The sequence below is a fragment of the Semicossyphus pulcher genome, unplaced genomic scaffold (genome assembly GCF_022749685.1).
Source record: "Semicossyphus pulcher isolate SPU_LCO1_2020_fin unplaced genomic scaffold, fSemPul1.0.p SCAF_24, whole genome shotgun sequence".
NCBI lineage: Eukaryota > Metazoa > Chordata > Actinopteri > Labriformes > Labridae > Semicossyphus > Semicossyphus pulcher.
Genome location: NW_027211698.1, coordinates 8346381 through 8365683, shown reverse-complemented (window position 1 = coordinate 8365683; position 19303 = coordinate 8346381). Strand labels below are relative to the sequence as shown.

At 41.5% G+C, this 19303-nt stretch overlaps 1 protein-coding gene across 1 annotated transcript in view; it reads left to right on the top strand.

Annotated features, from left to right (window-relative positions):
- LOC138603387 (collagen alpha-1(XXVIII) chain-like) overlaps positions 1-15879 on the top strand; it is a 32991-nt gene extending 17112 nt beyond the window's left edge. Inside the window, exons 15-36 of the mRNA XM_069675136.1 lie at positions 246-314; positions 1174-1242; positions 2945-3013; positions 3173-3241; positions 3317-3388; positions 3469-3537; positions 3632-3703; positions 3855-3923; positions 4978-5046; positions 5515-5583; positions 6149-6217; positions 7566-7634; positions 8760-8828; positions 8913-8981; positions 9063-9143; positions 9235-9270; positions 9452-9488; positions 9696-10253; positions 11776-12041; positions 12122-12347; positions 14901-15095; positions 15268-15879. Coding sequence (XP_069531237.1) covers positions 246-314; positions 1174-1242; positions 2945-3013; positions 3173-3241; positions 3317-3388; positions 3469-3537; positions 3632-3703; positions 3855-3923; positions 4978-5046; positions 5515-5583; positions 6149-6217; positions 7566-7634; positions 8760-8828; positions 8913-8981; positions 9063-9143; positions 9235-9270; positions 9452-9488; positions 9696-10253; positions 11776-12041; positions 12122-12347; positions 14901-15095; positions 15268-15275 — 2379 coding nt within the window. The 3' untranslated portion in view covers positions 15276-15879. The remainder of the gene's footprint in view (positions 1-245; positions 315-1173; positions 1243-2944; positions 3014-3172; positions 3242-3316; positions 3389-3468; positions 3538-3631; positions 3704-3854; positions 3924-4977; positions 5047-5514; positions 5584-6148; positions 6218-7565; positions 7635-8759; positions 8829-8912; positions 8982-9062; positions 9144-9234; positions 9271-9451; positions 9489-9695; positions 10254-11775; positions 12042-12121; positions 12348-14900; positions 15096-15267) is intronic.
- Positions 15880-19303: the final 3424 nt, after the last annotated feature.

The window sequence follows — 19303 nt, the reverse complement described above, 5'->3', positions numbered from 1 at the left end:
GTGTTGGTGTCTGTGGTAACAATCTGCAGAAACACTTCACTCGCACTGGGAGCCATAACCGTCTGATGTCTGGGTGCTGTCTCTGTAAACATTACTGTACATCACTGTCAGCCCGAGCTTAGAATGAAGACATCAACAAAGACACTTTTTTGGCTATCACAAAATGAGAATACAATTGTCGTTTTCTTCATATTTACTGCAATTTCAAGAAGAAAAATGCAACAATTTCTTGTCTTTCTTCCCAGGGAGAGCGAGGATTGGAGGGGCCACGGGGTCCCAGAGGACAGCCGGGCGCTGGAATCAAAGGAGACAAGGTACAGTAGAGCGAGGCAGTAAATAAGAGCGGCTGAAATGCCTTCACACAGGCACGAACATAAAGTCAAAGCCCTGTTGCTAAGAAGGCCAAGAGTTGGCAGAGCCACCAGAGAAAGCATTCAGCGTGGTGTTATATAGGAGGTCACAGTCCGCAGGTGATGAATCAAGGCTGGAGCCTGCATGGTGTAGGAGGAGAGCAGCTTCACAGTTTAAGGCTGATGAGTGTGGGAAAGCTCGCTCTGCACCGGCACAGTCATTCAATTACATAAAGGGATTCTCTGGAACTTTTCGGATGTGTTTGCAGATTTTTTTTGGAGCCATCTGGCACCGAAGCGATGCATGACTTTAAATTTGTCACGTTACGTAACTCATCTTATGTCACTGGAATATGACATTTACTTTTGGAATGAATGGAAAAGTTTCCTCCAGAAGGCATAAAAAATGTTAACATATTTAAAGCCTAAAGATTTTAGTGTGTTGACAGGTTTACTGTCGCCTGTGGTGAACTTAATCACACATAATTGCAATGTTTTCATGCGGTAATGACAACCTGTTGCCTGCAGGGTTTTCTGTGCGTTTACATCAGATGTTTATGACGTTAATGTTGCATGCGAATCGAAAAAGCATCCTTCAGTTCTGCATAGAAGATATTTTACTGCATGAAAGTACTTACACTTTATATCCATAACTGAGCCATGAGGAAACGCACTGGATCTTGGCAGAGAGTCCTGTACAGTTGGGTGCTTTCCACATGCTATAAATCACGTAATGCACCGCGTGATGCACGGCGCGGTGTAATGCTTGCAACATTTACATGCTTTCACCATCATTAAACGTCATTCTTATCCGAACATGCAGGGGGATTTTGGCCCACCGGGTCTTCCAGGGCCCCTCGGCCTCCCAGGAGTCGGCATACAGGGCGAGAAGGTGAGCACTTACACAAAATTACACAGACTGGGGCTTAAAGTTGACATTAAATTATAGTTTTGCATGTTGTTCCCTAATCCTATGAATGTAAACTACCTACACGCCTCACTTAGGGACTGTACATAAATTGTTGTGGTGAGGAGGGGGGGCTTAACACAATGTTTCACTTTGCAAAAACAAGACCGTCCCTAAGCGCCAATTATCTTGTAGCGTTGTGGGGTAGCTGCAGGAAGCACGAGGAAGAGGTGATGTACGTTGCTAGATCAGCAGAGCCCAGATTTATTTCCTTGTCGTAGCAACAGCTAACCCGAGGTTGAGGTGTCACCGGAAAAACAACAAACATGTTGGCTAACGGCTTTTCTCACTTAGCTCTCTCTGCCCAACCCACCGAACTTGTTAAAGTAGCTTTATAACAATAACTCCCTCTTCTCCTCAGCCGATTACCCTCTACAGTAAACACTTCCCTCAATAAATAACTGCAAAATAACAGCAAACATAAACAGGAAGTTATACCTAGCGTTACAATATATTCTTTGAACCCTCCCTTTGATTGACACCTTACGCCAACATAAACATACCAACATTTCAAAATTGGTCAAGTTAATGAATTCCTAAATAACTAAACAAGGAAAATTCTACTAAATATTATAAAAGGAACAAAAATACATGGTGAAATTAGAAAATTTGTAGCATAAGAGATAGCAGTAAGTGTTGGTTGTCTGTCGACCACTTTTCTCCAAAAAGTAGCTAAATAAATATCGCAAAAACTATTTGATGTTTTTGATTTGAGATTAAATTGGGAACTGATATTCTTCTCAGAATTAATTGCTATAAACGAACAACAATCAACAATAGCTAATGTTAGCATGCTAACATGCTAAACTAAGTTGGTGACTACAGTAAACCTAAAAATGCTTTAGCATTTAGCTCACATTGCTAAACCTACAGTATGTACAGCAGATGGGAAGTCTGAGAAAGTGACTCAAGTCAGTTGGGATTTGTATGAAGACAACAAGTTTTAACATTTGTAAATGTGAAGTTAGAAGGCTAACAGCTACAGGCAGTGTTGCCAGATTAACTATCGTATTTGTACGATAATTCTGCCCTCTGTGCGATCAATAAGACCAAAAAAGGCCTTTCAAAGAAACCCACGATAGCAGTTCAGCGATGCATCTGTCACTCATTGCATCTCTGCGCGAGCGTGGCTTCCAAGCAGCTTCCCCGAATGTGCGAGGATTTATTCAGGGATGTGTGACTATTTCAAAAACAGCACCAAGCGTGTGGCACGGCTAAAAGAGTTTCAGCTGTCATGTTGAGCCTCATTAACTCCGTAAGCCATCACAGACCCACAGGCTCTCTCTGCACTAAGTTGTTAAGTGAATGTGCACACGGTGGGACGCTCTGAGGCTTTCATCACCAACCAGTGTGGATATGGTGCTTTTATTTTGATAAATAACACAATCTCAATCAAACTGCAGGCAGCCGAGTTGCATTGTGGGTAATGCAGTTGCCAGATTTCTACAAGGAAGCAATATTGAACTTCATAATGGACTTCAGTTAACTGTATTACTGCTGTCTTGTTTAAATGTCTGTGAGTAAAGTGACAACTACCACCCGGTAATTTTCATACGGTCCCTTAGCCATCCAATTTTGCATTACTTTCTACTTGCTTTTTTATTACGACATCCATTTATCTGTGCAGGGCATGGAAGGACCGAGGGGGCCACCAGGGAGCAGAGGCCAACCAGGAGAGGGCCTGCCTGGATCCAAGGTTTGTACATACTTTCACAGTTTGATGATAACGGCCGTTTTAGTTCGCCTTCTATCCCAGCAGGATTATTAGATTAACAAATTACACAAAATAACGGCAACAGCACGTAATACGACCAAGAATGAATTTAAAAACTGTCCTGTTTCTTCTCTCACACAGGGGGACCAAGGTTTGCCAGGCGAGGTTGGCGCCCCAGGAGAGAGAGGGGCTGGAGACCCTGGTGCTAAGGTGAGTCAAAACTCACATAACCAACAAACATTTATATTTTTACTTTCATCTTTTAATCCATGAATGTGTCCTCAGGGTGAACCGGGGTCGACAGGAATATCTGGTTTGCCAGGTCTGCCAGGGGAGGACGGCGCCCCTGGACAGAAGGTAGTTTAACTCACCACCTGCTGTATCTACATGTGTGTTTGTCAATTAAAGAACTTAAACGTGTGTGTTTGTGTCTTCAGGGTGAGCCAGGAGCTGTAGGTCTCAGGGGGCTGGAGGGGGCACCTGGAGTCGGCACCCAGGGTGAAAAGGTGAAAATAAAGTTTCCCACCGTCTTTTTTGCACTTTGCTGAGTCATGCCGCTGCTATCAGATGTATAACTGTATTCCCGATGTGATCCTAAAGGGCGACCAAGGCCAACGAGGAATAAGGGGCTTGACTGGTCCTCCTGGCATTGCTGGACCCTCGGGACCAAAGGTGAGCAGACATAAAGCCACGATTAGCTAATATTTTAGCATTGAGAACCTCATTGTGACCTTCCAGAGCAGCTTAAATGGCAAGTAATGATTAGATATAATAAATTATGACTTGATGATTTCACCACCTGCCTTGCATTAATTGTCATCAGGGAGAACCAGGGGCTCAAGGACGGGGGGGTTCACCTGGTCCACCAGGCCGTTTTGTCGCCGGGCCCAAGGTAACTACACCCACTACTGTAGTAACAATATGATAACAAGTGATAATGATTTTGGTTGATCCAATTCAGTTCGCTTTTGGAGCTGCATCCCTAGCAACAGTTTGTTCTTCATAGCAACGGTCTGCTATAGAGAAATAGCAGACCTCCGAATGCCATAATCAACCAATCAGAATCAAGTATTTAACACAGCTGTGTAATAATGCAGCATAATGGCATCCATTTTTTGTTACGGCTTACTGTTCGCTTTTCGAGCTGCATCCCTAGCAACGGTTTGTTCTTCATAGCAACAATCTGCTATAGAGAAATAGCAGACCTCCGAATGCCATAATCAACCAATCAGAATCAAGTATTTAACACAGCTGTGTAATAATGCAGCATAATGACATCCATTTTTTGTTACGGCTTACTGTCATATATTATATTCTGGATGGAAATCCTCGGGGGCCCATCTCTGTCGAAATTATTTGTGGTGGCTTGAGTAACTGCATATTTGTCAGTTAATATGCATTCAAAAAGAATGAACTTACTGAATAGCGACCACTGTGGCAGGAGCTCAAGTACAGGAACATAGTAAATGCTAAGATATTGTCACACAATTGCTCAAGTTGGGTAGCCATACTGTCATTGAACTGACTTAATAATGGAAGCTACACAGCAATATCCATGGACGTAGCAGGCCAATATTTTTTTTCTAATTTTTCTGTTTAAAATGTTCTAAAATATATATGGTGCATGTTCTTAAATAAACTTTAATCTTTTTCAGATTCTGACCAAGTTAATTTGGAAAAACCATTTGGCAAAAATAAATATGGGGTGGCCCACAGCTCACTTTTTGCCCCAGGGCCCCTTAGTGGGTTAACACGGCCCTGCCTATTTGGTGGTTTGACCAATGCATCATATTTTGTAATCTAATCACAGTAGAGGTATTACGTAGCATGAAGTGGAACTTAACTTAAAACAAAACTTAAAAATTATACAATGCCAGGAACCTTTGTAATGTGGCGTTACTGTGTGTTTAAATCACAGAGCTAATTGGTGCTAACATGTGTTCTAGGGTGATCTCGGCCCAAGTGGTCCTCCTGGTCCTCTCGGGGAGACTGGCTATGGACTTCCTGGTCCAAAGGTAACACAAAGTATCGACCTTTTTCCAAACATTGTGTTTCATCAAACATCAAGTTTCATCCAACAAATCCCTTGCATGTCTGCCTCTTGAAACACACATGAAGTCAGATTTTCAATAAACAATTGCAAACATGTGCATGCCGATCATTTCCCAGCATCCAGCGAGACCAGGAAAGATGTCAAAAACTGTTATTTGAAACACAAATCTGCACACTTTCCTTTCCTCACTTCGACACTTGTTCAAAATCTCCTTCATAAAACGCAAGCAGCATGTTTTGTAGTTTTAACCCCCCCCTTACTTGATGTATTGCAAGGCGCTTACAATACAGTAGCACGCGAGGTAGCAGAAAGCACATGTGTCCGTTTACATCCACATTCCTCTTGAGTTTGCTTTGAACTTCTCCTGTAAATCACTTTGTTATCCTTTGCATGAATGAATTATTGACTTGTATGTATTTGTCGGTTGTAGGGGGACCGTGGAGAACCAGGCCCCGCAGGTCCATTCGGTCCCAAAGGAGACGGCTATCCCGGCCCCTTGGTGAGGAACTGATTTAGACACTGCTCTGTGCACTCATAAATCTGTACCATCATACCTTTCATCTACACATCACATTCACTCATCTGTCTATCTGTCTTCCTCTTCCTTATTCTACACATCAGTTCCAGACGTGTATCCATCATTCAGACATTTATTACCACAAGTTACAGTAACTGGGGCGTTTGTATCTCCTGAGTATGTTTTCTTTAATGAATACCATCGTGAGGGAGACACACGATGGGATCAGAGGCTAGTAGGGGTAGATGTGTTCACTGATTGAAGATTTAAATGACTAGAACATCATTTTCCCTCATAGTTGGATAAGAAGATCATAAGCCACAATCCATAGCCAGCAGACAGTTAGCTTAGCTTAGCATTGAGTCAAAATTACATTTAAAGCCCACTAACACAAACAAGCAAGGTAAAGACAACAGTTAGCCTCATGGGACTGTTTTGATGGATCATTGGTTTTTGTTTTCTCCGACGTTTTCATACCAAAATATTAAAATACTCTTAAATAATGTCACTATTTCTAAGAGTGTATTAAATGTCCTGTGTGGTTTAGGGCCCTCCGGGTCTGCCAGGACTTCCAGGAGAACCTGGCCTTGAAGGTGTGGGCATCCCGGGACCAAAGGTGAGAACGTGGATCCGTCAGACCAAACACAATGTTTGTACAGTAACTGCATGATGGTAACAAATATCAGGCAAATGTAGAAAAAAAACTTTCCAGTGGAAAAAATTGCCATCCCTATCTTTTTCTTTTTTTTTTTTATTAGTTCCATAGTTACTTTTTCAAAAATCTGTCAATAGGCTGGGGGAAAGAGTTTTAGCAGGTAAAATGTTCCTCTCATCTGTTAAAAAACAACAAAAACAAAACAGTTTTGGTAAAGAAAAAAAAAAAAGGGATAAAAAGAAAAATTTTGAAAAAAAAAGTCATGCTAAACTCACCTGGAAGCAACATTGTTTTCAGTCTTATTAAGGACATTAGGTAGTGGTACTCTTCCATCTCTTTAAATGTGTATTACAACAACTTACAACTAAAAAAAAAAATCTAAAAAAAATCTGCCACATTTTTTTCATCTTTTTGTGGTGGAAAATTACCCTGGCAAACTTTTTGGGGATAGTTCGGTTTGTTTGTATTGGCTTGTATGACATACTTGTCTCTTCTACAAACCGCTGACACAAACAGCCGATCCGACACCGTACGCTGCAGGCGTAGTAACACGTATGTGTTGCGGTCCACACAAAGTAGTGCCAAATAAAGAGGCGTTCTTACTGAAAAGTGAAACACGGTGAAATATTCAAATATAGCGTACAATTAAACCACTATTGATTTTTAAGTGAGACGTCCTTGGATAAATTGACCCTATCTGCAGCGGCCTATAGCCTAGCTTACGTGCCAGAACACCGGGGCCGTCCACTGTATGTAGTACACTCCCTATTGATGAGTATCTCATACAACCCCACTTCAAACTAACCAAAATATCCCTTTAAAAAAGCAAATAAGAGAATTTATGTCAGCTTTTTTTTTTATCGGGCAAAACTTTTTTGTGACCCATTTTGTTACTGTAAACATACTCAAAGTGATGTAAATATTTAATGTTTAAGGTGCTTACAGAACAGAAAAGTTCAACTAATGACATTATAATTTTACTTCATATGACTCTGACTGACTGAACTACACTTCTCTTCTCTTTTTAACGTGCAGAATACGAAGAAATGATGAGGAAAAGTTATTGTTGGGCAGCAGTATTATGGATGTTTGTTGATATAAAATGTAACAAAGGTTACAGTTATCAATGATTTCTTTGTTTGGCCAACATTAAATCTGCACATCTCCAGTGAGAGATCTGGTCATTTTTTAAAAGGGAACTAATTAAAGGAAACAAGCTTTTCCTCAGCACAGAAGTTCATTTGTGTGATGGATCGTAAAACGCCGTGTTGTGAGTGTTCATATATCTTACAGTGTTTCCTCTTTGCAGGGCGATATTGGTTTCAGAGGGCTGCCTGGTTTACCAGGACCGCCGGGCGAAGGCCTCCAAGGACCTCTGGTACTTCACTGCTTCCATTTACTTCACTGTACTTTAATGTAAAATCACTTCCTTTTAGACCTTTCATCTACATCTTTATGTCATAAAAACAACTGAAATTGTATATTGTTGCTGCAAACACAAGACAAGGCCAACATTGTGATGTGTTTACATGCACAAATCCTTCTGTGTGTTTATTCGACGATCTACCAGATGGTCGCGATTGAGTCATATTTTCAATGAATTACGTCGTGTTGCAGACAGACAGTTCATCATATATGCGAACACAGTGTTCTTAGATTCAAAGGCCAGTCCATTTGTTCTGGGTATCTATCTTTATTCCCCCCACAGCACTCTGACACATCGGGGTGTGAATCTCTGCAGACATATGTGTCTGATGAGACGCACCGAGTGAAACAACACCCAGCACCCACATGTCCTCAGATATCACATCCAGACTCCCTCCTGGCTTTAGAGCGGTGTCTCGGCAGGTTGGAGCGCCGTCGGCGGAAGCCAGGATTTAACTGAGGACACAACTAAAGACGTCAAATTGGAGAGAAATGAGAAAGCAGATCATGTTGAGAGAAGGGTTCATATATCGTTCAAATATCTGTCATTGGTTACTCCTGCATTATGTCAATATGTGTCATACGTTGCCTTTAAACCTACAGTAAATTCTTCTGGTCAGGTTGGACTACAAACATGGTGGCTGAGTTAAGTTAATGTTCACGGGTTCACTGACTTTATGAATCTTTAGTTAGGGATTACAGTTTTCCTGTCATTCTAAATGTGGCCACAGGGGGCGCTGTTCTTCAAAAGTTTTATATCTCATTAAATAATGTCTGTTATGTAGCTGCCGTTTGGTGCTGTCCAAAAATGCTGATAAACTCTTGTTTATCAATCTTGTTATTCTTAGTTTAGTTTCCAAAAGTTCTTTTTCTAGGATTTTCAAAATAAAAGGCAGCTTTGACATTTATCTGTTGCCCTTGGATTCAGGTTTTTTTTTAATCTAAAGTGACTGGGGCATCGTTGTGTGTAAGGGAGGAACAATGGTGCATCATACATCTTTAAATGCTGATATATCGGGATAAATTCCTTTCCATAAAGGCTAGCTTAGCATTATGCTAACTGCATCCTCTGCTGCAGGGTAACCCAGGGCGACCTGGTCCTCCAGGGCCGACAGGGCCACAAGGACAAGGAGTCCAGGGACCAAAGGTAGGCTACGATTTGTTGTTCTTCGCGTCTCTTGTGATCGGTCTCTTACTGCCTTTAGCATGCTAACGCGTGTGTTTGTTTCAGGGTGAGCAGGGAGGTCAGGGTGTGACGGGGCCGAGAGGGCTGCCCGGAGAAGGCTTTCCAGGAGCTAAAGTGAGTCAATGTGCATTTGATTATCGTGCCACTCTGCAGTCCGTTCTGATCACTGATATATTCCAACGCAACGTGTGACAGGGTGACCGTGGCTCGGGAGGGGAGAGGGGGCTGAAGGGGATCAAAGGAGACCTGGGAGATGCCGGACAATCAGGGCTTCCTGTGAGTGACACTTATGAGAATGTTACTAAATTATGTTGCAATCCTATGTGTAATAACATTTAAAATATTGCTCCTTGTATTCTTCTTTCAGGGTCGCCCTGGGGTCAAAGGTGAAGCAGGCCTCACTGTGAGTACTCTAAGGACTGTGCATAAGTACACATAAGGGATACTAGTACTTTATACTTCTACTCCAGTACATTTAAGAGGCTAATGTACTTTTTAATTCAATTATCCGAATCACCAACTGTTCATCGCTTTCTGTCGGTGTTTATTTATACGCTCACACTCTGCTGCTGTCTTCCTTTCAGAGGGAGGATATCATCCGAATGATCAAAGAGATCTGCGGTAAAGTATCTTCTGATCTTTTGCAATATTTATTTCACCTTTCGGGATCGACTTAGCAGCATGAATGTTACAAGAGACGCTTTAGCTTCTGAATCCGAGCCGCCGTCTCGTCTTATCTGTAAATCATCAGATCAGATTCCACAAGGTAGAACCCGTCAAAGTGACATTTCCGCCATGATCTCATGCGCTGATGTGATGTGATTCCAGGATGTGGGATCAAGTGTAAGGAGAGGCCGATGGAGCTGGTGTTTGTCATCGACAGCTCCGAGAGCGTGGGCCCCGAGAACTTCGAGATCATCAAGGACTTTGTGAACGCCCTGGTGGACCGGGTCACGGTGGGCCGCAACGCCACACGGATCGGCCTGGTGCTGTACAGCCTGGAGGTGAAGCTGGTGTTTAACTTAGCCCGCTACGTCACCAAGCAGGACATAAAGCAGGCCATCAGGAACATCCCGTACATGGGAGAGGGTACATACACGGGTACAGCTATACGTAAAGCTACGCAGGAGGCCTTTTACAGCTCACGTTTAGGGGTCAGCAAAGTGGCCATCGTGATCACAGACGGACAGACGGACAAACGCGAGCCGGTGAAGCTGGATATCGCCGTACGAGAGGCGCATGCCGCCAACATCGAGATGTTTGCTCTGGGGATCGTGAACACATCCGACCCAACGCAGGCCGAGTTCATGAGAGAGCTCAACCTGATCGCGTCCGACCCCGACACCGAGCACATGTTCCTCATCGATGACTTCAACACCCTGCCAGGTGAGAGAATCACTACTAGAGCAGAAATATTAGCTTATTGTGAATATGCTAGATTACAACAGACATGCTAAAGCTATGTTTGAGGTAAGTGAGGAATTGTGTTTCCTTAAAGATATATTAAAAGTTATGTGTATATAAAGTTTTTTTTATTATAATATCATCATTATCATTCATAAAACTACTTCTTCTAAACAATCTTCACCTGGTCAAATAAATGCTATAAAACTAGCAACACTGAAATGTAGCTATACAAGCTAATACTGTTTGTATGTATTTGGTTAAAATCATGAAAGCTAACTAGAAGAATTTCTTTTTTATTGTGTATGTATACCAATTAACCAATTGCAACCACGTCTTTACTTAACTTTGGACGGCTAGACATTTAAGCTAGTGCCTGCTAACTCCATATTTGGTCAAAATAGTGAAAGCTAACTATCTGAAGTTTTTAGATGTATCCAAGTATACCAATTGCGATAGAGCTAATATAAATTTGTTTGCTATAGAGTTCCTTAAAGCCATATCTATACTTTTAACTTTGGAAAGCTAGCTATTTAAGCTAGTACCCGCTCACTCCACATTTAATGCATACAAGCTAATACTGTTTGTATGTATTCGGCCAGAATCATAAAAGCTAACTATCTAAAGGTTTTAGTATCTAAATGTACCAATTGCGATAGACCTAATACAATTTTTTTTGCTTTAGAGTTTCTTATAGCCGCATCTGTACTTAAATTTTTACTTTGGATGGCTAGCCATTTAAGCTAGTACCTGCGGACTCAATATTTAGTGCATAAAAGTTAATAATGTTTGTCTGTACTTGGTCAAAATCATTAAAGCTAACTATCTGAAGTTTTAAGATGTTTCTATTTGTACACAAATTAACCAAATGCCATAGAACAAATACAAATTTGCGTAAGAGTTCCTTATAGCCGCAACTTACTAAACTTTGAACAGCTAGCCAGTTAAGCTAGTACCTGCTGACTCCATAATTATTTCATACAAGCTAATACCGTTTATTTGGTCAAAATCCTGAAAGCTAACAATCTAAAGTTTTTAGATTTCTATATGGATCCAAATTAACCAATTACTATACAACTAATACCAAATTGTCAGCTTTAGAGTTCCTTATAGCCGCATCTGTACTTTGGACAGCTAGCCATTTAAGCTAATACCTGCTGACTCCATATTTAGTGCGTAGATATGAGAGTGGTGTAAATTGATTAATGTGAATCTTTAAAATATAGTTAAATATTTCAAAATATTTTTAGGCTTGAATTGGGTAAAACTATCAGATGCTAGTAATAGTAGCATAGAGAAAAATGGCCGCCGTGTGTATATATTCTTATTGTCTGTTCAGTATTGTATGGCCATCCGTTCAATAGCTGCTGATATATTTCAGTTAGGACCAACAGGGTTGAACAGCCAACCAACACAGATCCCAGATGTCATTTAGCTACAGTAGCTAGGCTAAAGAAATCTCACAGCTTTTGTTCATTAGAGACGTCTTTCTTTTCTGTTTCAGCTCTGGAATCTAAATTGGTGAGCCAGTTCTGCGAGGACGAGAACGGAGCCCTGATATACAACCGAATAACTAACGGCTACAATGGTAACAACGGCAACAGGAATGGCGTCAATGGGAACTATGCCATCGGTGGCTACGGGTACCGGCCTGTGACTGATCAGGGAACGAGTGGGCGTCAAACTGGCGTCAATACAGGAGTCAGTACTCACAGCCAGGGAGGCCGGGTGGAGACCTCACACGGCAGCACAGGATCCAGCACAGGAAGTGTACGGAAGAAATTCTGCTAATTATTATATACAAAGAAAGATGCTTTAAAAAGTGTTTGACACATTTCTTTCTGCTTCAGGTTGGAGGAGGAGGAAGAGGAAGTGTGGTGACAAGCTGGGGAACAGAGCGCGGGGACACATTTAACCGCAACACCGGAGAGATCAGCACTTCCAGAGAGGACTTCTCAAGTACCAGAGGCTCCTCCTCATCCTCCTCATCATCTTCTTCTTCTACAAATATAAGCACCTCCTCCTCGGGTGTGTCTGTACAGCACGTGCCAGCACCAAGGCCAGCTCTCCCTAAAGGTACATGGTTTATTCTGCTTCCTGCTTTTGATGCAGGCAACATGAATGAAAAAGATCAGGCCTCTAGGTGTTATTAAAATCGAGGAAGGAACAGTGTTTCTGTTTTAAAGGTCTTTAAATCATGGAGCATGTTAAAAGTATATATTTTTATTGCCCTTAAAATTTGTTTGGAACATGTCCCTTGTTTTTATGGACGAGCACCGGTGACGTCATCGTTACATTACCCATTTTTATTACAAATATGTATATCCACGATTAGCTTAGCTGGCGTTTATAGCTAAACATCAAACTCCTATGGGCTCTCACACCTCATTACTGCGTCCTAACAAGATGCAGATTAAGCTGCACCTGTGGTTTAGTGTGAACCAGCTGCCACCAGAAACAACTTAAACACCACAAGAAACTCTAATGAGGCAGAGTTATGAGAGCAAAATGAGCTCAAACAAACATTGTGTATTGTTCCTGTAGGATTGGTGAAATCTCCGTCAGTGATTAAGCTGCCGTTCTGTGAAGAGCGCTGTTATCTCTAATAATTAATCACTTTGCTAGGCTCAACCTGCGCTCATTCTCACAGCAAAAAGCTGTTTTCACGCTGAAAGAATTTAACTGTGGCTTCAATTAAGCTATAAAAAGACTATAAATAGACACGTGAATGTATCTGTCGTGCAGCTGTCTGCTTCTCGTCTTCCTCGAGTAGAACTAATATGCTGTGAATTCTGTGTTAATTAGGTAAGAGGTTTTAATTTGGATATAAAAAGTAGATCCGTTTTTGCGTCTCTGGTTTCTCTCCATACACAATTTTTCTTTATAAACAACAAACATGTTTGTTTGTCATTTGCTGCCACTGATCAACAGGTGTTACTGATTATAACAATTGAAACAGCTTTCAGTGATCATGTGGTTCGGCTTTCTTAACTCATGAGGCTTAAAATAAAGGCCTGGTCCACACATACACAGGCATTTTTAATCTATCGCCGAATGATGTAACACAATAGTGATTGAGCCTATGGCCCACTGATGAAAGCCTTTGCATTTACAGTATCACAGGTTGGCTGTCTGGTGTGACATTTGCGGAAAAAATCACAAGCAGCGCCCAGTTAGTGACGTGTTTTCCATCAGCCAGCAGTGGTTGGTCTGCCAAAGAGGGTAGGCGGAGCTAAGCGGCTGCTTTTCCGGTCTCTGCAAGCGTTGCGAGTAAACAGTAATCTACTATTGCTGAACAAACAAAGAAAAGATGGATGACTACAGATACAACTTCAAAAATAAATGAAAATCCAAAGAAAAAGAAACAAACTCGACGCTCAGATGAAGCTAACAGTCTGAAAAGGAAAGCAACCGTCAGCGAGGAAAATCAAGAGTTACAACCGGAGCCAACCGTGGACGTCACACATGCAACACTGTCTGGATATCTGGGAAGGGTGCTCCCGCAATTACCGTTTAACACGAAAGAGAACGACACAGATCTTTAACTTGTATTTTTTACTCTTAAAATTCTGACCACAAAACCTTTATTACATCTTAACAAACATCTCTGTCGACATGTGAATATAGAAGCCATTCCAAATGCACAAACAAGCATGCCGAGCCCTGTCATGTGAAGTAGGTTTATTTTCCTTTGTCTCTAGTAACACAAACAATAGTTGCTATTTATTCACACACACACTTATATATACACACATATTCACATATGTAGATGGATAGATAGATAGATACCAGCTGCTATATAATTGGAATAAACCTTGAAATATATATTAATAAGTATTTGACAACTTGTAATTAGAGCACAGCACAGTACAGCATAGCTTCTGGCTTATTGTAGCTAGTCATATGCTAAGTGACATAGCAACTGTCCCTATAAGACAATACTACATGATTCATCCCTTCACTTCACATGACAGCTCCCTAAAAGTGAAGCCAAAACATCTCTATCGCCCCCTGCTGACTGGCTGCAGTATAGGTCATAAAGCCCGCCTCCTCCATGTTAACAGATGGGACATGAGTCAAACCATAAAATCAAAATACACGCCAAATAGGGGCGGGACGTTAGTACTGCTACTCTCAAGATGGCAACGCCCGCTGCAGGGGAACATTGGCCTCACTGTTGTACAATGAGAAAAGGTGGCGACACGTCGGCCATCTTTATATACAGTCATTGGTCTGAACACTCCAGTCCAGTGTGTCTCGAGCACATGTGTCTGAGGAGGCCTTTCTATCCTCGAACATAACCTTTGTAAAAAAGCAGTCCCTGTCTCTGCAGCGACACAGTGGAGGAGCATGAAGCAGCGGTGGCCTCTCTCCGGGGTTATGATAAGTGCTTTTTGATTGACAGGCTCAGTAATGAGGTCATGCAGGTGAAGAGCAGGGAGGCCAATTATTTTTGATGCAGTGGGGATGATTTTATGGAATCTGCGGGGAGAAGAAACAGATGTCGCTTCAGAGGAGGCGACTTTGAGGTGGGATTAGGTGGCCGGGGCCTTCAAAGGAAGAAAGGAGGTGAATCATTTTCCTGATCTGACCTTATTTTTTCCCATCATGCAACATCTTCTTCTGCAGAAATTGTACCGCTGGACCCTCGCTGTGGCTTGGTTCTGGACCAGGGCACGTGTCGGGACTACAACATCCGCTGGTACTACGACAAGCAGGCCAACGCCTGCGCCCAGTTCTGGTACGGAGGCTGCAACGGCAACAAGAACCGCTTCGACACGGAGGAGGAGTGCAAGAGGACGTGTGTGATCGTCAGATCCACAGGTACACACACACACACGATTCATCCACTGCCTCATTAATGTCTCATTTCTATCTTTCACACCTCGTGTTTTTTCATTTCTTGTGCAATCTCCTCGACCGAAATGAGGCCATAACAATTTTATTGATTCCAAATGTTTTCAAGTATTGACTCTCTCGTGTGTTTTCCTTCCAGGAGGCTGAGTGAAGGCATCTGCCATACATCTGCTGTAGATACTTCAAGGAGGGGCAGCTAATACCGGCCATTTTTTCACAGGGCTAATTCGAATTTCTGCATAAATCTCAGGCATATACACAAACACTGACGCCCTATATCATTGTCACATTTCAGTCCCCCCTCCTGTAGCACTTATTATAAACTGCTCCTCCCCTAATTACAGAAAGAGAGCCTTACTTTACTAGATACCTCCATTGTTTGGTTTTATATCAGCGTCTAACGCAGGAGATTCTCCATCACTTATACTCAGGAATACCGACGAGCTCTCTCGCTGTGTGTGTCCAGTTCCCTGGAGATTCCCACACCTATGGGACACTCGTTATAACACAGTCACGGTGAGCGCCGCACAGGTTGCGAGACTGTTCTCTTGACATGACCAGCAACAACTCGTCAATGTCAGGCTCATTAACCGAATCGATCAATCAATACGCCACAGTAGGGTCATAGTGCATAATCACAGGAGTCAATAACACAGCTGATATGAAGCCCTCATCACGTATATCAATAAATATTATAATAGTGTTGTTTTGATATAAAATTGACTGATGCTCTGTAACGTCATTGAATCATTTTTGTGTATAATGTGTTTTTATTCTGAATGAAAATGTGATGCTTTGTGTTTACAACGTCTTCTTCGACTAACTGTACATTTGTTCAAGCAGTAATCTCACAACATAACACTGATGGACAGACGCACACATGTACACACACTGCCCTCTGCTGGGTAACACATGCTGATGTCACTGAATAAGCAGGATTGTTGAACATCTGGTCTGTCACTATATTACGCAGCTGTACTGACTGTATAAATCCATACTGTGGTGCTTACATGGTCAACATTTGATGTCAAACATTTGTAATAAATCTGAAACTAACACAATATGTGTAAAGGAATTACATTCATGGAAAGGGAGTGTATGCAAATTAATTCAGGGGTCAAAAAGTGGTGGAAGTGCCTTATTGTTTCATAATAATCACATAAGAAAAATATCTTATGATTGATTTTACATGATCTCAGGTAAGAAGTGCTTTGTCTTTTCATTTGTGCTTTAAATCTATGCTTTATTTTTCATGAAACAATGTAGCATAGCATTACCAATTTAGCTAAAATATGTTGATTGTCGGGGTTTATACTTTGGAAAATGTATAATATGCTCAGTTCTAATATCGTGCACCATTTCCCTCTGATATCATGTTCAGGGTGGGAAGCTTCTTTGCTGTTATCAAGGGGATAATGTCCGACCGCTAACTCCCAGATTGCAAGTTGTATTTAAAAAGGAAATCTGACAAACTTATCATTTCAACGCATGTTAGTAATTGTTTAGCAACTGAAAAGATAATTGACAATGGGCCAAAATTCAAGCTAAAACAACATATGTGAAAGTTTAGTGTAGTTGCCAGGGGCCGTGCACAACATAACTGTTGCCCAGAGTTAGCTATATTGCTAATTTACACCTATGGTCCCTGGGCAGGAAGATCTAAAACACACACATTACAATACAAACAATACAAAAACAGTGTATGACATAAAAACAGCATAACCCATTAGCTACTGTTAGCCAACAGCTAATGTTAGCATTCTACCACTTGCTAGCAAACATTACAGTTTGATTTATTATAAGAGTGTAACAAGATTTTATGATTAATTGCAACTTCCCTGTAGTATTGTGTCACACAATCAAATAGTAATGTTTAGCGTGCATTATTGTGCATGCTATGCTAGTAGCATAGCACTTGTTCTTGATTAAAACATAGAGAATGGTTATGTTTGCATTGGTAGCACATGGGAAAAATGTCTATCAGGTTTACATAGTCTCAAATTCTTTATGTTTTGCTCTAAATGATTTAAGGTCAAATGATCTATATTAGCCCAATATTATTATTGATGTACATTTTTATCAAATGTTCAAATTTAAGTCAAGTGGGAGCTCCAAAAAAATAATGCTGGGACTGGTCTTATTTTTTAATAAAGTACACTAAAATTTTCTGGCCCCTTCTCCACCCAAATAATTTTCACACAGTCCCTAAATACTCAACAAAACTGAATCAATATTTGCAAAACAGTGTTAACAACTTTGCTGTATAAATCCTCTGTGGCTTTGGGGAAGTGGCAGGGCTTTCTTGCACAGAATCTCCTCTTCCCTTCTGCTTAAATTACATGTTAGACACTCCTTGACAAGTGGCGTAGTCTGATCTATCTTTAGTGCTGCCCACGGGAGAAATGTTACCTAACTCTACACACTCCTCACACTTTACCAGGTCGCAGAAATAAGACTCAACAATAAAAGACCCAATTAATCTGAACGCATCATTCGTGGACTTAACTCTTAACATTTTGTTCTTAAATCTGAGGCTGTGAGCAAATCGATATAATCTATTTTTAAGAAGAAACAAAACACAGTGAGGTAATCATGTTAGTGATTTAGATTTGTTTTAAAAAAGCCACACTGTCACTCACAGCAAGTAAAGACACACACACAACCAAGCAGTTGGACAATAATGAACCCCACAGGGACACAGGAGGACCATCCTGATTGGTGGACAGGACTGCTTGTATGTGTAGCTCTCACCTGTTTCTACACACAGCTGCTGCAACCAAACTTTTGCTCTTTTTTTAGCACAGTGTTTTTTTTGTGCATGAGTGCTTCAAACTTACTTGAGGCACTTGACAAAAGTAATTATGTTAGGCTGAGGAAAAAAAGCTATATAGCTTATACTATTGAAATAGATGGGGTTACCCAACCTTTTAAACATAGGGTTATCTTGATGGTGAGACGAATCTAGAATTTGAAATAGAGGCAGCTGGAAAATATATATATTTTTTAGAGAGAGAATATACCCAGCAACAGTTAAAGCAACAGTGTTTGTGTATATACAAAACATTTTTGTATATAAAAATACACACCATCTTTAAAATGTGGGTAATTGTGGCTTTTCGTTGTCAATTTAAGGGCCTGTGTCCACTAGTAGCATTTTTTTTCCGCTAGCAGTGCCCACGACCTGTAATTCAGAGCGCTTCTTACCGGTGCTTACTGTTGCTAGGTTACAAAAAGTTGTCTGGCGGCACTTCCGCTTCCCTTGGTAGTGACCCTTAAGTCTGTTTCAAATTACTCTAGTATGCTCATAAAAACTCCTCCACTATTGTTGTTGACCAAGTTGATGTCTGTCCCGCCCCTTCTGGATTTTGATTTGTTGATGAGGGAGAAGTGACATTGACGAGTGCGGCGGTGTTCCAAAAGAAAAACTATTCAACTGAGAGCAAAACGCTGAGGCTGAGGGCGTTTTTGCGCTTAGGGCACTGAGTGCTGAAAACACTTAACTACATTGGTTTTGTATAGTAAAAAAAGCAGTGAGTGGACACAGGCCTTAATATTATTGCTTTTTTAACAAAGGAATTTGAAGATGGTGCCTTAGGCTTGATGACGCTAACGTAAGCGTTCTCTCAGAACCCCTCCCCACATTCATTCTATGTGGGTCCTCCTAAATTAAGGGCCCTGTTTTCTGAGTCCCCTTTTTCCCTCTGATGACCCTGTTTGTGGGACACACATTAAGCGGTAAATATGGGGCTTGTTCTTGTTTTATATCAGTCATAAGTGCTGCATAAGGTTGATTTGTCCAAAGTAAACAGAATACACATATTTTGGAATGTGACAGTGACTGCTCTAAATATCCTCCCATTCATAGGTATAGCTCTAGAAGATCTATTCGAGGGCCCTGACAGCATTGTCTCCGCTGTAAGTCGGCCACATGACACTTTGGGAGCTGAATCATGGTGGCAGATCCGCAGCCTGAGCAGCCAGTTGCTTTTTTCAGTCTGTGACAGCAGCTGCTGGAGCCGAGGCCTGTTCTGCGCTGTGATTCGGCCCAGTCAGATTCCTCTGCAGCTGAAGCAGGCAGGGGGCAGAGGGAGCTAAATTTAGAGGGGGGTGGGATTACATTGCAGGTCTTCACAGTGGCAACCCTTTCTGTGCCCTGCCTTTTCCAGCCAGGACCC